This window comes from Berghia stephanieae, chromosome 7 (assembly GCF_034508935.2).
Source record: "Berghia stephanieae isolate SIO BIC M18660-M18661 chromosome 7, UCSD_Bste_1.3, whole genome shotgun sequence".
NCBI classification, from domain to species: domain Eukaryota; kingdom Metazoa; phylum Mollusca; class Gastropoda; order Nudibranchia; family Aeolidiidae; genus Berghia; species Berghia stephanieae.
The window spans coordinates 57479619-57493046 of NC_088366.1; the positions used below are offsets into that span (position 1 = coordinate 57479619).

At 32.8% G+C, this 13428-nt stretch overlaps 1 protein-coding gene across 1 annotated transcript in view; it reads left to right on the forward strand.

Moving 5' to 3' along the window:
• Positions 1-5490: 5490 nt before the first annotated feature.
• LOC144976273 (rhophilin-2-B-like) overlaps positions 5491-13428 on the forward strand; it is a gene marked incomplete at its 3' end in the record, with an annotated part of 14958 nt that continues 7020 nt past the window's right edge. Inside the window, 7 exon segments of the mRNA XM_078920467.1 lie at positions 5491-5704; positions 7138-7253; positions 7757-7888; positions 8697-8772; positions 9689-9766; positions 11047-11171; positions 11728-11836. Of these exon segments, the coding sequence (XP_078776593.1) occupies positions 5657-5704; positions 7138-7253; positions 7757-7888; positions 8697-8772; positions 9689-9766; positions 11047-11171; positions 11728-11836 (684 nt within the window).

The following is a 13428-nucleotide window of genomic DNA, read 5'->3' on the forward strand; positions in this document are numbered from 1 at the left end:
CTCATTTTACACCTCAGTATGGTGAGATAATGTGAGTAAAGGGCCTTTTCCAAGGACTCAACTATACGCCAATCGAAGCCCAAGTCGCATTTCTGTTACGCTTTTGGTGTGTCGCATAGTTGTCTAGTGGTATGATAGCTACTTGACCTCTGATCTGTAGGTCTCTTGGTGTTTGGGTCACACTCTTAGTGGCGTAAAGTTGAGTCCATGGGAAAAGGAAAACTCTTTACTATATATGCCTGTATCGCATCATTAGCCTTAAAGTACCTTTGGATAATATTTTTCTTTGTCAAAAAAAAAAAAAAGGTGAGACATGATGTACATGAGTAAACACAAATCGCGCCTTTAACGGGTTAAAAAATAGTATTGAAGATGGTCTTGGAATCGTGCTGTTATTCAGTTTAGGGTACTCCCCTATAATTGAATTTATAAGCAGAACTTATGCCTATAAACTTTATTTATCATAATAATAATAATAATAATAATAATAATAATAATAATAATAATAATAATAATAATTATAATAATAATAATAATAATAATAATAATAATAATAATGATAATAATAATAATAATAATAATAATAATAATAATAATGATAATAATAATAACAATAATATAAATAATAATAATAATAATAATAATAATAATAATAATAATAATAATAATAATAATAATAATAATAATAATAATAATAAATAATACTATAATAACACTATATATATATATATATAATATAAATCAATAAAAATGTATTACCATATATCAAATATTAGTAGTATTATTACCAATATTATATTGGTGTTTCATTTTTTAAATATTTAAATACCCATCCTTCTTAAAAGAGAACATCCCCCATCCCTTTAACTGTACCAATGGATATAATAATAATAATAATAATAATAATAATAATAATAATAATAATAATAATAATAATAATAATAATAATAATAATACTATAATAACACTATATATATATATATATATATATATATATATATATAATATATATATATATATATATATATATATAAATCAATAAAAATGTATTACCATATATCAAATATTAGTAGTATTATTACCAATATTATATTGGTGTTTCATTCTTTAAATATTTAAATACCCATCCTTCTTAAAAGAGAACACCCCCCATCCCTTTAACTGTACCAATGGATAAATGGATTAAAATTGAAGCTCTTTAGTCAAACAACAGCCCCCCCCCCCCCCCCCCCCCCCCCCACGAAAAGATAAAAAGAAAAACCAACAAAATATCAACCCCCTCCTTCACACAAGTTAAAACAAACAATTTTTTTTTTAAACATACAAGAAAACCTTCCCAACCCCCCCCCCCCCCCCACCCAAACAAAACAAATGAAAAGCAATAACCAAAAAAAAAAAACAATAAAAAATAAGACAGAAATCCCCCCCCCCCCCCGCCAAAAAAGAGACAGAAATCCGCCCCTCCCCTCCCCCCCCCAAAAAAAAAAAGAGACAGAAATCCCCCCCCCCCCCCCAAAAAAAAAAAGAGACAGAAATCCCCCCCCCCCCCCCAAAAAAAAAAAAAAGAGACAGAAATCCCCCCCCCCCCCCCCAAAAAAAAAATAGAGACAGAAATCCGCCCCCCCCCCCCCTAAAAAAAAAAAAGACAGAAATCCGCCCCCCCCCCCCCAAAAAAAAAAAAAGAGACAGAAATCCCCCCCCCCCCCCCCCCCCCCCGCCAAAAAAAAAAAAGAGACAGAAATCCCCCATCCCCCCACCAAAGAAAATTAAAAAGAAAAAAAATTAAAAACAACAACAAAAATAAAAAACAAAACAAAACCACCCATTTGAATTTAAATCTATGACTGACAATGTCAGTGACATCAAAGCCAACTGAATATTGCTCCATATCTTGTTGTTACCAACATAAGTGCCTGCTCCACTCACTTTTCTGAATTAAAAATTCACCCCATACACCGGAGCATACTCAATGTCTCAATCGTTTCTATGTTATATGTTTGTGATGAGAATATTGGCTATTAAGCTTAACTGCTGGTCAAAATTATTTCGCGATGGTGGTGAACGAATCGGCGATCTCAAGAAGTGGGTGAGAGAGGGATCTAGAAATGACTTTGGGTTTGAAACGAATATTTTTGTGTTCGTGGATAGCTCACACGGTAGAGCCACGCTCTCACCTGCCAGGCGGAGTTGTCGTACCAATAAGGTCGCAGGTTCAAACCCCACCACCGCCGCGAAAAAAAAAAAAAAATTTTATTCTCTATTGTCTTCTGGCACTTTTCTACTCACTTCATATCTTGTTGTTACCAACATAAGTGCCTGCTCCACTCACTTTTCTGAATTAAAAATTCACCCCATACACCGGAGCATACTCAATGTCTCAATCGTTTCTATGTTATATGTTTGTGATGAGAATATTGACTGTTAAGCTTAACTGCTGGTCAAAATTTCTTCGCGATGGTGGTGAACGAATCGGCGATCTCAAGAAGTGGGTGAGAGAGGGATCTAGAAATGACTTTGGGTTTGAAACGAATATTTTTGTGTTCGTGGATAGCTCACACGGTAGAGCCACGCTCTCACCTGCCAGGCGGAGTTGTCGTACCAATAAGGTCGCAGGTTCAAACCCCACCACCGCCGCGAAAAAAAAAAATGTTATTCTCTATTGTCTTCTGGCACTTTTCTACTCACTACATATCTTGTTGTTTGAATTTATAAAGCTCTTTACTCAAACACAAAAAAATTGTTCGCTTTTCAAAGAGGGTGAACTCGAGAGAGACAGAAAAAAACCCCAACAAAACGACCTCATTGCTCCCCAACAAAACAATTTTTAAAAAAGAAGAAAAAAAAAAGAAAGAAACGAACAGATTTTAAAAAATAATAATAAAAACCCAAAAAACAAAACTAAACAAAAAAAAACCCCCAAAAAACAAAACTAAACTAAACAAAACAAACAAAAACAAAGCAAAAACAAAACAAACAAAAAACAAACAAAACAAACAAAAAAAACAACAAACAAACAAATAAACAAACAAAAATAAACCACACAAGCTAAACACCTTAAACCAGCTACTCTAATTAGATTAATGCTGCCAACTGAATAGTCTTAACCTGGGGCTAATGGTTAGGAATTGATTAATTCGCCATAAGCGTGATACTATTAATCCTTAGGACAATAATGGCGGTTCTAAACAACAGTACTACACGACTGCTTATAGCGAAGAAGAATATGCGTTTATATTCATGCTTACATGAACCCCAGTTTCCTATGAATTCAATGGAAGAAGACACGCGGGATACTACATACTACCCCAGCTTACAATAACTACGAAATAACGACTTTACTACTAACTTACAATACCATGCTACAATATTAAAGACACGCAATACTAAACTACTACTACTACTACTACTACTACTACTACTACACTAGTACTATACTACTACTATCTACTACTATATTATTACTACTACTACTACTACTACTACTACTAATACTACTACTACTACTACTACTATATATACTACTACTACATACTACATACTAACTACTACTACTACTAACTACTACTACTACTACTACTATTACTACTACTACTACTACTACTACTACTATACTACTCATACTATAAATACTACTAGATAGATAGATAGATAGATAGAGAGAGAGAGAGAGGGAGAGAGAGAGAGAGAGAGAGAGAGAGAGAGAGAGAGAGAGAGACTCCCCTACCATTTGTTGACGTTGAAAGAAGCATCACCATCAAAATTTATATTGTAAAGAAGTAGATTTCAGTGTCAGGGGCTTCGACAGTAAGGAATCAGTTTATCTCTCGCTATCGTTGATTTATCGTGACATAAATTCCGCTAGATCTAGGTTAGACCCAGGAGCCAAAACACTTAATTAGTTTTCCAAATGAAAGCAACTCAGCAATATTATGTAGTTGGTACCTCGTTTTAGAACCCAGATACATTTTTTTTAAAATAAAAAAAGGACCTTAGGTTAACTTCGAGTCATCTGAAACATAACGGCAAAATAAATATCTGAAACGGCACAAAACATAAAACGAAAAAAAACAAAAAACAAAAAACAAAAATCCAACAAAAAAAACAAAAAAAAACAAACAAAAAAAAGCAAAAACAAAAACAAACAAACAAACAAAAAAAACAAAAAACAAAATTAAAAAAAACAAGAACAAAAACAAAACAGAAACAAACAAACAAATAACAAACAGAAATAGTATAATACTAGAATAACGGGAATCATGAATTACGAATGGGGTGAAGTATGCAATCATTGGTTGAATAAGTATGGAATAATACGATAATTCAAATTAAATATTGGAGAGAAAGAAAGAAAGAAAGAAAAGAGAGAGATAGAGATAGAGAGAGAGAGAGAGAGAGAGAGAGAGAGAGAGAGAGAGAGAGAGAGAGAGAGAGAGAAGGGGCATTGGCATAGGAGTCGAGAGTAGGACTATACATCTTTTTAAACAGAAAGATCTAAAAGTACTACGGTATATTTTACAGTTTTATGGTTGTGAGAGCTTCTTTATCCAAACCATGGTACAATGTGTGAACCGAAATAAATGAACGAAAAAAATAATTAAAAAATGAGTGAATATATTTATAAATATGTAAACGACAAATGTATAAATACCGACGTGCCCATTAATATATGTAACCTCTGACATCCGAACCCACTTATGGGCCTAGTTTAACATTGTTGTAATGGACAATACTTTGCGTTATTTATTTATTTATTTATTTTTTTTTGAGACATCCATTACAACAATGAGCCCATAAAGATTTGGGTTATCAGACCTGCAAATAAGTGTCAGTCGATCAATACATAAAGAGAGAAAGCGATAATGAATTACAAAAAAAAAAAGAACTTTGTGGTTAACTTCGAAGCTTTTTAGTCATATGAAACATTGCCGCATTCAGCTAAATAAAGACTTTAAACAGCACGAAAACAAAACAAAACAAAACAGCAATGAAAAAGACATCGTGAACCCATCACCCAACGATTACGTCCTGCTGCAAGATTATTTTAAAATTAGATCTTTCCTTTTGCTTTTGTTATAATTTAGGATCTAAAATCAGTCTTTTTTTTTTATTTGGCAGTGTGGTAGGAGACCGCTTCTGATCTATTAACATGTTAAATCAATGTAAACAATTATTTTTGTCGCGCAGATTTTTCGCAAACACTAAATAAACTGATCCCAAATTTAAAACACGGTATTTCTTTTTCTGTTCCCTTTTCGTCTTTCACCCTGCATGTTTTATATTCCATCTTTCCGCTTCAGTTAATTTTATAGCAAGCGAAGCAGCGGAATTAGGTACAACAAAAGCGACAACGCCCCATTAAATACCTTTCGTTCCTTCTTACCTGGAATGATCCCACACGGCGACCAATCCCCACTGACTCTTATGACGTCACAAACAATAGTGTTCAATCTACACACAAATACAAGCGCTAACACATACACACAACTACACAACACACTTGCGGGGAAGGGAAGTTACAATGTCGCCTGGAAAAAGAGGAGTCAACCTTGACTTGCCCAGACGCAAAATTACGATGTTTTCTGTTTGTTTATTTTAAAATGATGTTCAATAGAATTGATATTTATTTCTTTTCGAAGTGGCGGATGAAATTAACAATATGACTTCAGTAGATCGCATACAAAATGAGGAGAGGGGGATTCGAAAGGTAAGAAATGATGAGATTTTAATTTTGTTTTCAAAACATTGCACGACGACTTGTTGATGTTTTGTCGTATCTTCAGTTTCAATGTCCTGTAACACGACAGTGGCTTCTTTCCCGAACAACAAAAGAGCATAAATATAAAAATAGAGCAGATAATACTATTTTTAACATGTTCTTTCTTGCAAAATTTAATGAAACATTTATTTTATGATGTTATTTTGGCACAAAAATCTTGATATTTTCTTCTCAGTGCTCAGCCTCAGCCTTCGCCCCAGCAAATTCGAATTCGAAGTTGGTCACTGAACTGAAAGTAAATTTGAGACAAAATGATAATGTACCTCTTTTTAAACTAACAACAAATTTTGCAGGGAAACGAGTTTTATTATGAATATGAACTCATCCCGAACTTTAAAAAAATGCGTGCCAATGCCAATTACAAACCCAAACAGTTTACTGTGACTGTGATTGGGGCTATTATAATTATACTACTATACTTATACTATGGGGTCTTCTTTTGTGGTATGGCACTCTTTTTCAGATAGGAAGGTCTTGGGTTCGAGCCTTGATCGACACATAGTTGAGTCCTTGGACCTTAGAAAAGGCTCTTTACTCACATTCTCTTTACTTCTAAGGTGTAAAATGAATACTTGGCTGATAACCGTAACAGCGTTGTCTCTGTCAAAAAAAAAACAAAAAAAAAATCGCCTAACAGGTGCCATGTCACGTCCTACATAAGTGTCGTTGCTTGCCAGGGACCCCTTGTAAAGCTCTTTGAGCACAGTTAGTGGATATTGTGCTATATAAAGGTAAAAGCTCAAGTTTTTTTCACCTCATCTTCATCATTTGTATCAACACTGCACTGTACTGGAGGATTCTTTTTAAATTTAAATTAAATGGTCTCATTGTCATTATTATTGTGAGAAAAAGAGGAGTCGGTGCAGTAGGAGAAATCCAAAATGGGCCTCCAGTTACATTACAAACAACTATAACGCTGTGACGCTATAGATAGTATGCACTTGGCTAAGAAGCTCATAACATTGCCATCTAGAAGTATAACGGACCAACACACAAAACTATGTGTATCCATGAATGTTTATAGTCAGGTTACTACAGTTCAGTGAGCATTATTCATAACGCGGATGGCAAAAAACAATAACAAAGACCTGAGTGACGTCATCTTCGAACTATCTATATAAAGGGTAGGCCTACTTGACATGAAGAGAGTCAATAGAAAGAATTTTCTACCTTTTCTTTCCTTCAATTTCAAATGAAGAGCACAGTGGAAAAACAGAAGTCACATTTTAATTTTTTGAAAAAAATATTCCTCAAATTTAAATACACAATTTGAAGATATGAACACTTTTTACTTAATTAATGTTTCACAATCTGATTTTCGTGTCATTGAGGTATTTTGAATTCCTATTATTTTTATCCAGGGGTCCGACCCTCTCACACAAACAGCTCGGGGGAAGCTGCAAAATCAGAGGCAGAAACTCAATGACAAGATAAACAAAGAACTACGCATGAGAGCAGGAGCTGAAAACTTATTCAAGTGAGTCCCCATAAAATGCAGGAAGTATTTTATTGTTGAAGTAAAACACTTATAAACAATAAACACTGCTCATTTATATATCTCGTAAAGCTGTATAGCTTTGCAAGTTTATATTGTAATCCTTCTTCAATTTTTATATGCAAATATGATTATTTTTTATCTGTTTATGTATCGATTGATTTATTCAATTATTTTTGGTTTTGATAAGATTTAATACTCTCCGTCAAATGCTTTTAGTTTTACTGTTACATGATTTTAATCAATTGACTACTGGTTAAAATTATTTCATTATTATATTTTTAGATAGGTTTGAATTTCTTATCAAGGGATTTTTCTAAGCTTGGAATGAACCAAATCATCATTGCCTTCACCACCTCCATCATTCATTATTTTCACTTCCAGCATCATTCTTCTCACCTTTCTCCTTCCCTCCTCTTCCTCCTCATCTTCATATACTCATCATTTTCATTAGCATCATCACTGTTTAATCTTCCATTGCACAGGGCTGCAGAAAGTAACAGAAAGCTTCGCGAGAGAGTGGAGCTGGAATTGTCCTATTTCAACTCCAACATTCAGCTTTTGAAGGAACAGTTGTCTGAGATGAATAGTTCTGTCGAAGTTTATCAACATAAAAAGTGAGATTTTGGTGGAAAGTGAGATTTTGGTGGAAATTACAGTTTCAATGAATTATTTTTACTGTTATAATTTTTTTCTTATTTTAAGGGTCTACAAAAAATAGCTTGGCTGTCAAAGTATGAAGCTATTTTGGGCCAGATATGTTGGGTCTTGGGTGGGTCATTTGGCAGAAGTAGAGCAAACTCTTTTTTTTTCAAATGAAATGTTTTATTAAAATCAAAGGGGTAGTTTGATAACTTATATGTCAAAATTATAATATGTATCAAATAGTCGTTAAAGTTATGGCACAATTAACATTTAACATCAGCGTGGCTCAGCTGTACAGTTTTTGCTTCGTACCCGAATTACTGAGTTCGATCACCTTGCGTAGTGCTATGTGACCTTGAGCAAGTAACCTTGCCCTAGCTCAATTTGTGGCGCTGCACTGCGGCTGGTGCCTGGGTTATTCCGGTCTTCCCTTAGACCCTAGAGACAAATTTACCCTATGGGATGAATAAAGGGAATTTTATCTATTTATTTATAGATAACAACCTTTTATTTTTGGTTGCTATGAGCTGAGATTTTATTAAATAGCTTTCATTGTTTAAAACTTATGTTGTTGAGGAGATAAAGTTTAAAAAAAACAAAAAAAAACCAACCTAAAACTATTTGATCATTGGCAAACGCGAAAAAAAATAATTTGAAGGAAAAAAAGATGAATTTATGAGACAAATTACTGATAAAAATATTAAGGTTATCAATTGTTATAACATAGTTCAGTAGTTCATTCACAAGTCAATTCCTACTCTCTTGACTGTTTTTTTTCAGCTCCTCAAACTTTACACCAATGATTCCGTTGGGTTTAAAGGAAACAAAACCTGTCGACTTTGTGAAAGCTTTCAAGGTTAGTGGTCCATTTTATTAGCCCCTTCAGATCAGGATATTCATCATTCTCTCTCTCTCTCTCTCTCTCTCTCTCTCTCTCTCTCTCTCTCTCTCTCTCTCTCTCTCTCTCTCTCTCTCTCTCTCTCTCTCTCTCTCTCTCTCTCACTCTCTCACTCTCTACTTACGTAAAATTTGTAAAATATTGATAAGCCTTTGAAATGAGATTCAATTTTCTTTTGGTACACTAAATAGATGTAATGTACTCTGGATTAGACATAAGAAAGAATAATGCCCTTTTTGGTTATCATAATGTCGTTTCTTGATTATTATTATTATTATTATTATTATTATTATTATTATTATTATTATTATTATTATTATTATTATTATTATTATATTATTTTTATTATTATTATTATTATTATTTTTATTATTATTATTATTATTATTATTATTATTATTATTATTATTATTATTATATATTATTATTATTATTATTTTATTATTATTATTATTATTATTATTATTATTATTATTATTATTATTATTATTATTATTATTATATTAATATTATTGTTGTTGTCGTCGTCATCATCATCATCCTGCTCCTCTTCATCCTCCTCCTCCTCTTCCTTCTTCTTCTTCTTCTTCTTCTTCTTCTTCTTCTTCTTCTTCTTCTTCTTCTTCTTCTTCTTCTTCTTCTTCTTAATTATTTTTTTTATTTTCCCATATTTTTATTGATTTTAAACAGAGTGGGTTGCAAAGGACTTTACTGTAGTAGAAAGTCTGATTCAATGACCATACTTGATCTATATAATATGATGTTACGATGAAAAAAATACATATTCAAATTCTTCTTTTAACGATCTTCCAACATAATTTGATTTTAAGAAAGGTATCCCATTTTATTCATTTCTGTTTTACTATTTTAACAGGATGTGATCATGGAGCATTACAGTGAAGATGCCGATAAGTATACAAAGGAAATGAAGGAACTTTGGGATTTAAGAGAGGTTTCTTATTTTTTACATGATAAATTTAGATTTTAAATTTTAATCTAAACTAGATTCTATAGTATTTTAGCAAATTTTAAAGGTTGTGATTTAGTTCTGTTGATAATCTACTAGATAATACAATTATTACCTAAGATAAAATTCTTGTGATGTTTGCTTAGTCACTAAATCATACCATGTGTTTTTTACCAGTTAAATGCCGCTAAGTCTCAGGTTCTAGAGTTTTTGCCAAGATGAGAGTCATTTAATTCGATTGATGTTTGAAGGATTGAAGATGCCGATAACATACAAAGGAAATGAAGGAACTTTGGAAATCGAGAATCAATCCATCAATATTTGAAGGATGAGTCTCTGTCCAAAGTTTTAAATAATAATAATAATAATAATAATAATAATAATAATAATAATAATAATAATAATAATAATAATAATAATCTTTATTGTCCAAATAGGCAATTATTGTTAGATTACAGCTCTTGTAATAGGGGAAAAAAGTAATTATAGCACCAATAATAGCACCAATAATGAAGATAATAATACTGATAGTTATGATGATAATAATAAAATATTAATAATAGTAATGATAATAACAACAATAATTATAATTATAAATACATGTTTTTCAAGAGCACAGCAGTTGACTGGTGAACAGACATTTTTCTTTGAAGTTTCCTCCTCAGAATTTGATAATTATGAAATTTCGTTGATCTTATTTCTTTTGTAACTTCAGTTTTTAAACGTTTATCAACATAATTTTTAAAAATAGGTTCCTAAAACAGTTAACTCAGCAAAATTTATTGCTTCCCGAAGATTTAAAAAAAAAAAATGTTTTTTGTAGGAAACTCGCCCTAGAAATTATAAACAATTTCAATTCATCAAACTAAATAAAACTGCTATTAGTTCTCAGTTAGTATTCCTGTCTACAATAGTTGTTCTTTTTTTTCTCCTTTATTCCATCTAATCTCATTCCATTGCTTAAAGTATCTTCATGATATAAATAAACCAAACAACAAAACTTTAACTCATTCAACCCTAACACCGACTATATTCGTAGTATACCCAGGTTACTTGTACCCCATGCCTGTTTTTTTACATTTTTCTGAGACAAATTATAGGCCTAGAATCCAAAGCTAATGTGTTTAGTTTTTGCATGTTAATGATAGTTGAATAAAACTATCTATGTACATGTTCATTTTTAATACAACTTTTTTCCAATTATGAAAAGAAGCAAAAATCGCTAGGATTGAGTGAGTTAACCTTTAATGTATATTTATTTATAGGCTGTGAGAACTCCCGAGAGGAGCCTTGCTGGGATCGATCTCCTCACAGAATACTTTAATCAGTTGGGTTACGTTGAGAAAAGATTCTACTCGTCACAGTTTACAATACCTATCTTATATCATTGGTGAGTACACTCTTATTTTGTGGCATAGGACTAAGTTAACGATAAATTATGGAATGACCTTTTGTTGCATCACCATCATCATCAGGATGTCATTATTATCATCATCATCATTGAGTTTCATTAACTTGATCTTCGTCTGCTAGAAATATAAGGTACTGTAAAATTGGAATCTTAATTTCTGAAAGGGACTATTGTGTCTGTTGAAAGCAAAAGATAAGTTTTAGATGTACAATATAACAAAGCGAGCATGATGCATAATGCAATTTCTTACGATGGCGATGAAAATTTTATTTCATGTTTGATAAGTAGTTCCATGGTAATTGGTGACATTATGATCAATTCTGTCTTTTGTGCTGTTATAAAGCATGTTGATGTCCTTGGTATTATTTTGTAGTAAAAATGACAAAAATCAGTATTAAAAATTATAGTCATGATTTGACTCTAAGTCTATCCCATTGCTCCCAGAATAGAATATCACTACTAAAAGAATATCTAGATCTTCAAGAACCTGTTTTTTTTATTACCTTAATTGCGTATTGTTTATTCTTTATCCTAGGTATGATTCACTGAGTGGCTATCCCGACAGTCAGCGGTCTGTTGGTTTTGAGAAAGGTAGTATCCTCTACAACATCGGAGCTCTCTTTACGCAGATTGCATGCAAACAGGTGGGTTGATCAAAGTTGCACGCTGGACCTGAAAGCAGTCCTGCTGCCTCGATTAAAATTTCATAGAACTACAAATTTTTAGATTCATTTTTGGAGCTGCAAAAGCATCTTAACTCTTTCAGTGCTGAGGCTATATATTCGGATTTCCATCACAAAATGGCTGACACCTGATTGAGGCAGCATGAGAATGACAAGCTAAGACAAAGCGACATTTGAATTCGGTGCAAAATCTCAATTAACATACCCCCCGGGCCAATTGAATTCTGATAAAGAAATGATCCCATTGTTCAATTATGTACTTTTGTAGAAAGTAGATTGATCCTATTTTTTGCCTTTCAAGACCGGCTGCACTGTGCAGCCATTTGCCAGTAGAACAGATTCTGCTCTGACCGCACATTGCGGCCAATGGCGTTGAAAGAGTTAAATTCAATGAAAATTATTTTGAATTATTTTTTGTTGTTGCCAGATCATTTATGTATAGGATTAGAAAAGGGAAGCATAACTCAATGGTTCTGGGGGGGGGGGGGGGGGGGGGGGGATGGGTAATTTACAAGTTAAAAATCGTGACCATTATTATTTTTACATGAAAACTATAATAAGATTTTAAAAATCAGATGGGTAACTCTGCATAAATGCCAGTCCTGGTGTTTATAATGTTAAACAAGGATATTTGGTGTATACCCTTTCTCTATAGCGGAAATCCGCTATGGCTCAGCAGCTATTGCCAATTGGATTCAGTAGTCTGATGTCACGCTGCCCAGCAATGGCGGCCATCTTGGTTCTAAACAAAGAAAATAATTACTTTTTATTCTTCATGCTGGCTAGAACTTTTCATATGCCTTGTGATCAGAATGTGTAAAACTCAAAACATTATCAAATTTATGGGGTTTTTTCCTCATTAGGAAGGAAGTGACGTTACGACTGTTGAATAGTATTCCTCCCTTACCCTCCCTTCTCAACCTCTGATGTTTTGTAATAATTTGGTGTCTTTTTTTTTTTTTATTAATCATTTTTTTCTCAAATTTCATGTCAACAGTTTGGCATGTTATAGGCTTTCCATTTGTTGAATCTGTTGGGGTGAGATGTGTTTTAACAGCTGTTCAGTCAGTGCCGCACTTAAAGTTCCTCCTTTTTTAAAAAAAAATTTGAGTCGAGACCTATGCAATAGGACATTGGTTAGAAAAAGAAAATGATTTGAACCAGTTCCTTTACTTGCGCAGTTGAGTGCTCAAGTAATCTCTTGAAAGCAGCATTAGGTCTTAAAATGAATGACTCTGTTATGTATTGTTATATTTGTTATTTTAAATGTATAATGTAAGCATTTGAGTATATTCCTCTTTGTTGGATTTTGTGCTTGTGTCCGGATGAGACTTATAGGTGATCTCAAACTAAGTACATTGGTGGTATGCTCTTGGAATCTACATCTGATCCCTATTTGTTCCCAGTTACCCTTTGTCTTACTTTCTCTTGGCTTCTTTAATTGAAATTCTAGAAATTTTTACTATCCCATTTTCTTCCTTTTTACTGGCGCTGATATAACCTAAATGTGTTGCAAGTGCCGTAAAACCCTTAAAAACAATAAAACATCAGAA